General features: G+C 40.5%; 1 protein-coding gene across 1 annotated transcript in view; it reads left to right on the forward strand.

Moving 5' to 3' along the window:
• Nucleotides 1–1568: 1568 nt before the first annotated feature.
• Nucleotides 1569–13497, forward strand: part of LOC116713831 (pituitary homeobox 3-like) — a 15701-nt gene continuing 3772 nt past the window's right edge. The window contains 4 exon segments of the mRNA XM_032554113.1: nt 1569–1846; nt 1848–1868; nt 7490–7607; nt 11030–11235. Of these exon segments, the coding sequence (XP_032410004.1) occupies nt 1676–1846; nt 1848–1868; nt 7490–7607; nt 11030–11235 (516 nt within the window). The 5' untranslated portion in view covers nt 1569–1675.

The following is a 13497-nucleotide window of genomic DNA, read 5'->3' on the forward strand; positions in this document are numbered from 1 at the left end:
CGGTGGGGAACACTGAATATGAGTGGACCATGATCCATGCCTCCATTGTCAAGGCAGCTTATCGGAGCTGTGGCCGCAAGGTTGTCAGTGCCTGTTGCTGCAGCAACCCTGAAACCTGCTGGTGGACACCTTTGGTGAAGTATGCTGTCAGGCTGAAGGAGTCCTATCGGGCCTTTTTGGCCTGTGGGACTCCAGAAGCAAACCAAGCGGCATGCGGCTCCAATGGTTGCTGAGGCTAAAACTCGGGAGTCCATGGAGAAAGACTTCTATGTTCCCTCATCTATTCAATTCATCTATCTTCGGTCATGAACTTTGGGTCATGACTGAAAGAATGAAGTCACGGATACAAGCGGCCAAATGGGTTTTCTCTGTAGGGTGTCTGGGCTTTCGCTTAGAGATAAGGTCGCTGCTGCTCCTTCACGTTCAGAGGAGCCAGTTGAGGTGGCTCGGGCATCTGGTTAGGATGCCTCCTGGATGCCTCCCTGTTGAGGTGTTCTGGGCAAGTCTAACCTGTAGGATTCCCAGGGAAAGACATGTTGGAGGGACAATTGTTTCTCGGCTGTCCTGAGAACGCCCAGCCACCTGGGCCAGCTTCCTGGAGGAGCTGACCCAAGTGGCTGGGAGGAGGGAACTCTGGGCCTCCTTACTTAGGCTGCTACCCCATCACTCGACTCCAGATAAGTGGAAGAAAATGGATGGATGGATGGATGGATGGATGGCATCTATCACTTTCTTAACCAATGCCATACTTATTAAAATTAATAAATTGAAAAGTAAAATTGTTTTGCATTTTTAAATACATGATGAGTGAACTGTGGCACCTGTCATCTATTGTTTAGCTAATGGTGTTAACATTGCGCTTTGAAATTAGCTGAGAAAACATGCAACACATTTAGTTTAATAAGCTACATTTTCAAATGATGTTAGTCGTGTGATTCTAGCTGTAACTGTGTAAGTATCAAGCAAAGCTTACCTATGATCAAAAAAACAAGAAACTTTCCCACCACTAAATCAGTTCTTTTCTCACTAAAATTGGAACTCACCATCAATGGGGCCCCTGTTGGGTTGGGGAGGGAATGTCTGGCGCACTGGGGGATAAAATTCAACATTTCTGCTGCTTTAATGTACCCTCTAAATTTAAGCACTAACGGGAACGTGAATGTATTTATTTATCTCTGGAAACCAAAGGATCTTGAAATGAGCAGTACAATCCATCAGTTTTCTCTATTTTAGTAGTTCATGATCAGATTTGAGTACATTCTGCTCATATTATTGTTGTTTTGATCATGCATTAATATTCTCAACTACACATGCTATGGTCACTGGAGCGGTTCGCAGTAAATTTACGGAGGGGCGTTGTTGTTGTTGTTGTTTTCTTTAGATTTTATTTAAGGCCCCATGCCAACCATCTATGAATAAATGGACGGGCTGACAGAAGAAGAGAGGCGGGAGACGGTCGTGGACAGGTAATGGGAGAAGAATCGAGGTGGTGTTAGTCTGGACCTCACGAGCTCGAAGAGAGACAAAAACAAGAAAGAGGGAGAGAGAAAGACAAGGCTGTCCCTTCCTCAGCAGGACCTGCACGCCACACACAATATTTAACATGAAGTGAACCCCCGCCCACCTCCGTCCCTCTGCTCTGAGAGGGGATCGAGCCTCACTCCTGCGCAGCTTCATGTTGATCAGCACTGAGGGAACAACGAGAAGAGGAACGTCGCTGGCTGTCAGGCGCTTTTCCCTGACATTAAACCGCATCTTGGAACTTTTTGTTCACGTCACCAGCGAAGCCGAGGCCAGGAAACCCAGCAGCACAAAGCAAAGTTATTTGCCCTTTCCACGGATTCATTTTGGCCAGACCGGCAGTTCACGTAAGTGCACGAGCGCACTTTCCCTCCTTTTTAAAAATTTTTTTTTTTGTTTTTTTTTGTTTTATGTCCGTCACTTTGTTCATCAGCATGTTTTCGTGTTTACGTGTCTGAGCTGACACAACTACTTTCGCTCAACTGACCGGTCAGTCCGTTTTAGTCTGCATCAGGCTGCGCGTGTGTGTTTGCCAAGTCGCCAAGTCATTTCTCGTTTTCACTGTTGGCAAAAAAAAAAACAACAAACAAACAAACAAACAAAAACTCAACAGCTGCTTTTGTGTCCGCTGGAATTACATATTGCAGTCAGAATGTTGTTTATGTGTGCGTGTGTGTGTGTGGGTGTGTGTGTGTGGGTGTGTGTGCGTGTGGGTGTGTGTGTTTGCAAGTTGTGCCCCTTGCAAAACTGCTGTGATTTGCGCAGAAAGACAAATATTGTGGATGGTCAAAAATATTTTGATATGAGGAGGACGATGTCATTTAGGCTGCCGTTGTTTGTGGTGACAACACCCCCCCCCCCCCCCCCCCCCCCCCCACACACACACACACCCCCACACACACACCTTAAGTCTTACATTTATTATATGCTATGCCACAAATTGACGCGGCACAGAATATAAGATAATTTTCATTAGCCAACAGTAATAATAATAAGATTATTATTAGTAGTAGTAGTAGTGTTAATAATAATAATAATAATAATAAGATTATTATTATTATTTTTAGTAGTAGTGTTAATAATAATAATAATAATAATAATAATAATAATAATATGCTAAATCTCGCAGTCTGACGTCAGATAAAAAAAAAATTCTCTACTCTTATCTTTAATAAATAGCTCTACGGTTTTTGTAAATGGATGTGAAAAGCGCAGTTTGCATCGAACCTAAAGTTTCATAACAGCCTTACTAATTGATTTAGATATGTATTTATTTATTTAGATATTTAGCTAGCTGTTGTCTGATTAATTTAATTTGGGTTAAAAAAAATTGGTAAAACAAACAAACAAACAAACAAAACAAAAAACATGTCAAGTTATTTTAGCAATTTGCATGGTTCTGGAGACGTTCAGTTTATGGCCTCTTTAGGCCCAATAGCAAATCCGGACGTATGAGACAGAGATTTGTTTAATCCGTGTCAGCGTTTGGCCTGAGGGGATGGATGTAAATGTTCCCTTACTGGTTACCAGCCTGTCGTGTGCGTGAAGGCCGACCGGGATGCTGCATAAACCCTGGTAGGCTCCTATTATTAGTCGGCTTGAAATCTCATCACCAAAAAAAATAACTAAGTGTACACTGACTGTAGAAACCCTGTTGCTAGAAATAAACGCATTAATTCCAAATTGAGCTGCGCTAAACTCATTTAGGTTGAACATGCATTTCTCCTGTGGCCCCCCCGAGATCTTTTTTTTTTTTTTTTTTAAAGTCCCTTAATTTAATAGAAACTACTTTGAATTAAATCAATGTTTTTTTGTTTTTAAATATAGGTTCCTTCACAAAATGAGCCCAAAGAGAAGTCACATTATGAAATGAGAAATCATCACAAACCTTATTGTTTGTAGGCTACCCTGGCAAAAAAAATAAATAAATAAATAAAAATAAAATAAAAATAAATAAATAAATGCTCTTAATGAGTTGAGGCTGAATTATTCAATTTTTTTACACTTACAAAATGAACAACATAAGTGTTTTTTTTGTTTTTTTTTTTATTCGATAAATCGTTTTAAATTCTAGATGGAGATGAGCTCCATGTTAATCACTGCAGAGGTTCTCCTATTACCCGGAACAGACAATTATCTTGTGGTGATTGTGCCGCGGGACTGCCTCGGCCTTCTCAGTCCCTCAGTCATATGCAAATAGATGTTATACCAGGGTGGAAATTAACATCTACAAACATTGGTCTGGAATTCCATCTGCCGCCTCTTGGAGGAGGCCCTTAATAAGTTCTCAGACAGCAAAGTGACACACATCTTAATCAACTCCTAATCCCGGGAATTAATTCTCGACGCGTTTATGAATAATTCCCGGAGTGATGCGTGCCGGGGGTTCGAGCGGAATGCGTCCGCGCCGCCAGATGGATCCGGCAATTTCCTGAGAAAAAAAAAAAAAAAAAGGGAGAGGATTTCTGCTTCTCATTACTATTTATTTGTTATTATCATAGGCGGTATTTAAATGAAAGCCTCCGCTGCACCTCGACATCAAAGTTAGACACGCAGTCCACACCTCAGGTTGTGTGTGTGTGTGTGTGTGTGGGGGGGGGGGGTTGTTTTTCCAGGGCCTCATAAAGTGCCCCCCCAGGAAATAGCCGGCGCCCTGTAAAAGCGCACTCCTCTCCACAGAGGGGCCCTGAGCGGTCGCTGAGCACAGTGTCAGCTGTCTGGGCCCGCCGAGGGAGGAAAGCTCCCGATTTCGGAAACATGACGTCGTCTCCTGAGGAGTGTGTTAGGTTAAAAGGGGCCTGGGGCCCCAGTCCCCTCTGTGACGGCAATGCCAGTCAGCCACGGTCTTTCTGCACTGTTCTGATATGAAAGCACGGTTTCACAATAAACATGTGGACTGATTTTCTTTATTCAGTTATGAAATACCCCCCAGGTCTCCCCCCCCCAACCCCAACAATAAAAGACATCCCCTCCAACAGCAGTACTTGTTTTTTTTTAGAAGTAAAATTGAGTCCAAACGGAAAACCTTGCGCCATCCACAGACACTATGAACAAAATCTGAATTGAGACAAAGACTTGTTCTCAGTAATTCTTTTAATACATTATGCAAACATTAGTCACTGAGCCTTTTCAATTGATATATTTTCTACTTGGAGGCAGGAAGGTAAATCTTTCTGAAGTAGAAATTCTTTTTCAGTCTTAATCCAGTGGTTTTCCTTTCAGTAATCTTACTTTCTTTCCCCCAAAATGATACAACAAAATCCTCCATCCATCAGCAGAAGGCCATTTTTCTTAAATCTCAGATGACGGCCTTTTCTTTAAAGTCTTCAGCAAATCTCACTCGGGACGCCTGGAAAGTCATTGATATCATGCAGCTTTCCAGGATTCCTCCTAAAGAAAACTTTTTTGATTAACTGGGATAATAACAAACTAAACCTGACAGCATTGTAGTAGAATTGGAATTAATGTAGTTAAATCTGAATCAGCCCATATGTGAATTGGATTTGTTTGTCTTGTAAAAAAAAAACTGTTAAAATGACATTTGTTTTCAGTTTGTGCTTCAAATAAACCAATTTACATTCATTCAAATTAGTGACTTTATGACCTGCTAAAATAATTTGTAAGTTTAGAGTCAGTAGACAGAAGTCAGAAGATGGACCAGTGCTTCAGTGGAAGTCATTTTATTGGAATCTACATAAAGTGGGAGTCGAGAGGAGTTCAAGTGGACACCTTTTGCCACCTGCACGTCAAATTTAAGCCAGACCGTGGTCAAATGTTTTCTCGCTTTTCTTCCTTTTTCGTCCACTGAACACTTTCGACGAATGTTGAATGTTTTCTGCCGTTCCGACTTACTCTCATTTGGTGAAAGAACTACGCTGTTTTACAAAGAATTCTAGAATTGTGAATGCATTGTGGCAGTGTGTCGGAGTAGACCTATAAGTCTGTTGTTGTGTCGCATCTCTTCTGCCGTCATCTCTTGGGGCAGCAGCGTCACAGCCAGACTGCGCCATGACAACCATCCAGCCACCCAGCCGTGTGTTTGAGTTCAAAAATGTTTAAAGTCGACAGGACATTTGAAAATATCATTCGATAGTTATGCACTTTTGGAAGACTGGAAGATTAATACCTGAACATCAACTACAAAGTCTTAAAAAAAAACCAAGCAATCATTAAAATAACCCAAAAACGAATCAATTAACACTGCTAAGCCTGGTGGGGGCACAAGTAAAGCCTGGTGGTCCGCCAGGTTTATAATACACTGAGGGAAATCTTGGAGTCTATAGGTGGAGGCTGGAGATTCTATAGAAGATCTCAGTATCATGATACTGATCTAATGAAAACTGATTTGTCTGACTTTCATTTAAAAAGAAATTATAAAAACACGGCTATCTGTAAACTCAGCTATTAATGTCTTGTTGACAATCAATTAAGCATTGCTTATTTATTTATTTTTTTTACATATGTATAACAATACATACTCATCAGTGTGATCTATGTCAACTGTAAGGTAAAGTGGCTCATTAGGGAGAAGGTGACAGTGGCTGTCAGAGGGTATATAGTTTCCTCTGAGTACTGGAGTCAGTGTGTTGCTGTTGTGCGTTTTGTGTACAAATCATCACAAAGGCTCATGTAACCAAAATACAAAGAGCTGGCATGATAGATAAGAGATGGCAGGGAAACATGAAGAGGGTAGGCGTGTGTGTGTGTGTGTGCGTGCGTGTGTGTGTGTGCGTGTGTGTGCGTGCAGCTTCCCAAAACAGGTTTATCAGAAAATACAATCGCACACATAAAATCTATAACATCTGTAACAATACGGAGACCGGCAGTGACCAGCTGGCTGTCCAGCTCTGCCCAGACAGAGACTATCGCAGCATTACTTCTGCTTGCATACTGATGCCACTGGAAATGCAAAATATATATATATATATATATATATATATATATATATATATATATAATGAAAATAAGGCCAACCAGTTAGATGCCTTTTTGATTTTTTATTATTCTGGGTTTTTCCATCATCTTTCTTTGCCAGTTGGACTTGCGAAGTTGCTCAAGCGTGCCAATGCGTCTGGTTAAATCTGTTTCTGCTGTCAACACGTTGGCTTTATTTGCATCGCATCCCGAACCTCTCGTGGCTTTTGGCAGATCTGGACGGCTCTGCTTTCCATCAACACTGCCAAAGCGCTAACTGATCACGGGGCAAATCAGCCGCAGCGTGGGAGACAATGCTTTCATTCCCGCAAGTCTGAAATTAGACTAAAATGTCATTGTGAGGCTTTTTTTTTTTTTGTAGCTCGTCTCACATTCCAAAATAGACCCAGTGCGCAGGACAGGGGCTTCGTACAGCTGCTTGTGTCAACCTCTTGTAAAGACTCACAACCGCCACACACATGGAGCAAACGGAGAAAAAAATAGACACACGATGGAAGACAACACAAAATGGAGATATTGTTGATTTACGGGATTTTATTGCAACAGCACCACAAAGAGTAAAAAAATAAAACAAATGGCCTCACATGTACAAAATGCACTGTAAAATGATTTTCATTACATTTGAGAGATTTGAAAATAGATGCAATTCTGCTAAGTTTCTAAGGTGACCTATAACTACAACTGCAACTACGAAGTCTAACTGCAACAGTTTTCTGTAAAGCCTTCTCTGATGTTTAGGTAAAAGTCAGAATTTCTACAATGTTAAGACACACTGGAAAACAGTGAGCTGTAAAATCATTCACACCTTCAAAACAGGAAAGGTTAGACTGCATGAAATAAAATAAAACAAAAAAATCAATTAAAAAAAAAAAACACACACACAAAATGGTACTAAGTGTTTAACAATGAAGTGAGTTTCTCTCTGATTTGAGGATCACAGCGCCTGTGTTAAATGTGACCTGGGAATATTAACCTATTTATGACATGTCTCTCCTCCATGTGTGTGTGGGTGTGTGTGTGTGTTTGCGCATAGAGCCTGGTGATGGATTTTAATCTGCTGACAGACAGTGAGACCCGCAGCCCGGCGCTGTCTCTCTCTGACTCCGGAACACCGCAGCACGAGTCGGGATGTAAAGGCCAGGACCAAAGCGGTTAGTCAGCACATCTGTCTGTCTCTTCCTGGATATATGGATCAGAACATTTCTTTTTTTTTTTTTTTGACTGCTCTGAACCAAACCGTTTCATTTTTAATTACTTAACTTCCTTGGTCTAAATAGTTTTCTTCAACGCAAATGTGTCAATAAGCATATATGTCATAACATTTATGAATATTTAACCCCAGTTTTGTGATTTTTAAATTTTTTAAAAATGTCATAGTTTATTGTGTCGCTCTCCCTGCGAAGCCTCAGTCCGCGGCAGCGTGACGGGGCCCGCCGGTTCCCGGGGCCCGCCGGTTCACGGTGCGCTGATTAATCAACCGGCAGCTCGTATCGGTGGCGCTTAACAGATCAGCGTGAACCCACACGTGGACCTTACAAACAGAAAAGAAAGAGACACCTATGACGTCTCCTGATGTAATCAGAACAAATCTTATATATCTTATCAGAATATATATATATATATATATAAAAAAAATTCCCTTCTCACCCACCGCGGGTGGTTCTTATCCTCTGAGCTCGGGTCCTATATATATATATATATATATATATTCTGATTTTGTGGCTCAGTCTGTTTATGAAGTTTTAAATAATAAACGTTGTTTGCAAACCGCTTTGGAGGAAGTACGATTATAACATTCTAACTAGTCAAACTATTTAAAAGACACGCAGTAAAAAATGCCTCCATGCGTCTTGTTTTAAGGAAGCCTTGTTTATTGAGCCGCAAGCCTTAATGGTTGCTATATTTAACATTTAGTTTAGCTGCAAAAGTGCACAAACCACCGGCTAACACCTGTTTCCAATTAGGTACTTTCTTAAACGACACATTTTAAATGATCGAGGTGTAATTATAGACACCAGACGTTTTCTTTTTATTCCAAAGAGTATTCTTATTTATACAAATTTCTTTCGTAGAAACGATTTGGTGATTTATTATAACGTCTAACAACGTTTTTAAAAATGTTGAACTAAAATATATTTTCTAATTTAAACTCAGGCTTTGTGGACCACGCGCGTTAAAAGTTGGCTTCAGTTTCTTTTAAAGTCTGTGGAAGAGGAATAAATATAAATATCTACAGTATTTTTTTTTTAAGTAATTTGTGTTTCACAAGATTTTTGTAACCTATTTACTTATTTGTTTGTTTGTTTTTGCAAGACAAAGAATTATTTTAATAAAACGAACGACTGAACACAGACACTCCGGTTAAGAGACATTCATTTATGAGAAGAATATTTCTCATAGTTGAGACTTAATTCTTTTGGAGAATGATAAACAAATTTACTTAAATGTAACTTATGTCTTAAGAGGAGTGCTACAGCTGCTAAGCCTTGACTGAATCATCTGACATGTGATTCTTTTTTTTCTTCCTGAAATAAAAATAAATTGACTTCTTTTATTTGCAGCAGTTTTGTTACCTTGAGATCTTTTCTGTCTTCCCAGGTGTTGAAAGGTGACGATTTTAATACTTTGCTGAAGTGAATTTTCTGCTTAAAATAATTCGATGCACGGAGCTGCAGTATAGCTTTCTTCCTTCTGGCACATTGTTAGTCAAACTGGTCCCATTGTTCATTAGGACATCACTCTGAAAGGCCAGTCCTTTCCTCTGTGCTGTGTTATAGACTTAAGTGACAGCTTACCAGTGTCAGTTTACTGCCAGATAACAGCCTCAGCCTGGCCCTTATTGGTTTTGCTGGTGGCCCCGTGGAGCTTCCTTTTAAACCCAGTTGATCATTTTGAACTGCTCCCAGAGACCTAAGCCGTCACCAAACAGAACCCAACCTGCCCCGGTCACAAAGGCCTGATCCACGGGATTAGCTAGCCAGCTAAATTCACGTCTTTCCGTAAGGTCCTCAAATTGCATGAGTTTGATCTGGCAGTGAGGAGCCCAGGCAGACATAACATTCAGCAGACCTTTAAACCAACTCTGCTGGGGAGAAAATGCAGTCGGCCGCAGCATCAGATCCACTTTGCATGTAATAATTGTTTGCGTTTGTTTCCCTAGCACTGTAGCACAATCACGGTTGTCGGTTTCTTGCCTGAAGGGGCTTGAGTTGCTGTTTGAACAGAGATTATGTTTTCATTCATCTGAGGTTGGGGTGTGTTGATTATGAGCTTCATGCAAATTTATATGGAGGTGTGGCACGTATAGATACAAAGAACTTTGACTTGATCATTTGAATTTTGCACTAATCTTTAAGCACATCTTCTTGAAGTGCAGTGACACCCAGTGATTTTATTTTTATTTTTACTTCAGGCCAGTAGAGATCGGATTTGTTTTTATTAGACTAATTTATATAGCAGTGTTAAACCTTCAAACAATCACAATAGAAGTCAATCATTCTATAATACCTTATTAAGTTGAGTAAGATTGCTTTTGGTATTTATAGAACAGCAGTTCTTAGTTTCATCTTGATTATTACTTGAACCTTATTTGTTTCATGTTTTTCACTAAAGTTTAAGTGTTGACTGCTCTTCTAGCAACAGTCTTTCTGTATTTAAACATACTAATACAAGGTTTCCCCTAGAAAACTTGCTAAGCCCGGTGGTTGGGCGCTGGGTCAGTCATTCATCCAGCCGCCCGTCGTGTTTTTCAGTTAAAAAATGTTTCAAGTGGACAGGAGATTTGAAAATATCACTTGATAATTACGTATTATTGAAAGATTGGAAAATGAATACCTGAACACCAACTATAAAGTATAGAATTTTCTGATGACATTTTAGCACATTGTAAAATAATATATTGCTGAGTATGAAACACACATTTAATATTCCATCTTGCTTGAGGTCTGCCAATAAATGTCCACCATGTCAGTCAGTGGCAAAAGTTGGCCGGACGTTTTAGTGAGTTTTCAGACATCTGCAATCTACTCAGTTGTCAGATTCTACAGATTTCCAGTGAACTGTGGCTTAAAACATTGATCTGCCATCACAAACATGCCAACAAAGAAAGAGGATTGTTTTAATTTGGCAAAGTATGGGCTAGCGAGGCCCTGTTCTGTCTTTTAGCAATATTTTTCAAACGTTAGTTTTGTTGCTTACCATTCTGTACAGCAATTGTCTGATTTATTTCAAACAGGTTTTTAAAAACAAGAGAAAAAAGCAGTCAGTACGGATGTGCGTGCATCACCAAGAACAAAAACAATTAGCTTACCACGACTTTTATGCTTGAGTAGAAAGAAGTGAACACTTATTTAATCAAACTAACTCATAACAAGACAAGATAATCTATAGATAATAGTAATAGTAATAATGACAATTGCAAATAACAACTGGACATGCAGCATCAGAATAATTCCCAACTCCTTGCCAATGTACACCTATAAATTCTTCTTAATATGTGTTATATAAATACAATGTAAAGAAAAACACACACAGAGAGAAACTGATAACAATGATAGCACCTGTTTATCTGCAGACACTGAGAAATCCCAGCAGACCAAGTTGGATGAGTCGGGTGTTGAAGATGGCTCTCTGAAGAAGAAGCAGCGGCGGCAAAGGACTCACTTCACCAGCCAGCAGCTCCAGGAGCTGGAAGCCACCTTCCAGAGAAACCGCTACCCAGACATGAGCACAAGAGAAGAGATCGCCGTGTGGACCAACCTCACTGAGGCTCGGGTCAGGGTGGGTACACACACACACACCCCCACACGCACCCCCACACACACACACACACAGTCGCTCTTATCATCTCATTGGAATAGGAAACCGAGTTCTGTATGTTTTTTGTTTGTTTGTTTTTATGTTACATTAGCTATATTAAAACACGTAAGCGTGTTTGGACCTTGCAAGAACACTGGGTCAATTTAAACTGCAGGACATTTAAAAAAAAAAAAAAAAAAAAAAGGTCAGCATGTCAGTCGGTCCGACACTGGACAGTGTCGCGTGGCGCTTTCAACACGACTCTCGATTGTGTTGATTGTGTTGCAGTCGTGATCTGAGGCAGACTAATTTTTCTCCTCTGAAAATATGGCACAGTTGCACTGGGAGATTTAACTTCAACCAAACTTACATCACAAAATCTGGACTCACTGAGGTAGTCGGTTGTACATACATATCATGATATCAACACGTGTGTGATCTAGGTTGATTATCCTGGATTATCCTAGGAGAATGTACAAAAAAAAGCATATTCCCCTCTTTGTGGCATTCTGGCTTATTTCCTTGTTCATTCAAAAACATAAAAGGTCCATCTCTGGAAATTAGAATAAAATTGAACAGTTCCTTTATTTTAGTAACTGAATTCTAAAAGTTAGACTCATTCACTACTCAGAGTGTGTAATAAATCTCTGAGAATGAGAGTTTATTAGAATGAATTCATAACTAACATTGTTAGTTATGAATTCCAGATAATGAAAACCCTCAATCCTCAGACCTATATAACTGATTAAATGGAGAAATGTTATGATCATGGGGAAGCCTGTTTACATTACACATACAGTCATTAGTTATGTTTCCATCCCGTTGCCATGCAAATTTGGAGCAAACTTTAAAAACGTCACTGTGTTTGAACTGTGTAAGGGAGTACCAAGTATGGGACAGTGAAAGGTAGAATATGGACGTTCCTGATGGCTTGCAATGTTACTGGCATAACAAGGAAGTCCCAGTAGATAGAGTTTGTACAAGACACAGTGGAGGATGCTTTGTCATGATCTGCAGAGCTTTCTGATTCAGGTTGTGCAGGGACATCAAAAATGGCTATGGGGAGATGTTGCAGGAGGCATCCCTGTGAAATACATTAACTTTGCTTGACTTCTGTGTTATGAACGCAGAAGTTCATAACAACTTTATCCAGGGAAACAATTTTCTTCTTATGTACCACCCTACATGTTCTCCTGGTTTAAATCCTGTGGAAAATGTTTAGGGAAGGATAAACATGAGATTTACAAAATTGCGAGCGAGTTCCTCCTGGGTTCAAATCCCGGCCTGGGGTCTTTCTGCACGGAGTTTGCATGTTCTCTCCTGTGCAGGAGTGGGTTCTCTCCGGGTACTCCGGCTTCCTCCCACAGTCCAGAAACATGACTGTCAGGTTGACTGGTCTGTCTAAATTCTCCTTAGGTATGAGTGTGTGTGCATGGTTGTTAGTCCCGTCTGTCTTGTGTGTTGCCCTGCGATGGACTAGCGACCTGTCCAGGGTGACCCCGCCTCTCGCCTGTTGACCGCTGGAGATAGGCACCAGAACCCCTTGCAACCTCACTAGGGATAAGTGTGTAATATAGAAATATAGATGGATGGGATGAATTCCACACTAAAGCAGCATGAGACCGCATTCCCCTCCAGACTGCTGGAAACACGCGCATCCATCATGAATTTTTGAACTGATAAACTAGAACAGTGCCTGCTCACTATTAAATCTTTTTTTTTGACACTGTTAGGGTTTTGTGGGCTTTAGCCTTTAAACCTCTGACCAGCTGGTAAAACAGCATAATTAAGTTTCAATAATTTGCCTTCGTATTCGTTTTATATCTCGCTGTAAGTTTTTCTCACAATATGAAGCTCTAATTACCATCTGGTTATAATCCAGCATTGAGAAATGTGAATACATTTGGTTTCTCACCTATTCCCAAGATGGAGAGTGCTTTGGACTTTAACATTAACATGCAAACATTGTTCAGAGACAAATTGCGTACACCTCCAGGCAATGATTTGCTACTAAAATCAAATGCAAAGTATTGTAGAGAACACAGTGCCATGATGCATTCAAGGACAAAGGCGCCTTTTGATTCCAGCCTTGTTCTGCTCATTTATACATACACACACACACACAGACACACACATGCTGCTGCGATGGACTGGCGACCTGTCCAGGGGGACCCCGCCTCTCTCCCATTGACCGCTGGAAATAGGCACCAGCACCCCAATGGGACAAGTGTGTATGATATATAT

Source organism: Xiphophorus hellerii, chromosome 22 (assembly GCF_003331165.1).
Source record: "Xiphophorus hellerii strain 12219 chromosome 22, Xiphophorus_hellerii-4.1, whole genome shotgun sequence".
Taxonomy (NCBI): Eukaryota; Metazoa; Chordata; class Actinopteri; order Cyprinodontiformes; family Poeciliidae; genus Xiphophorus; species Xiphophorus hellerii.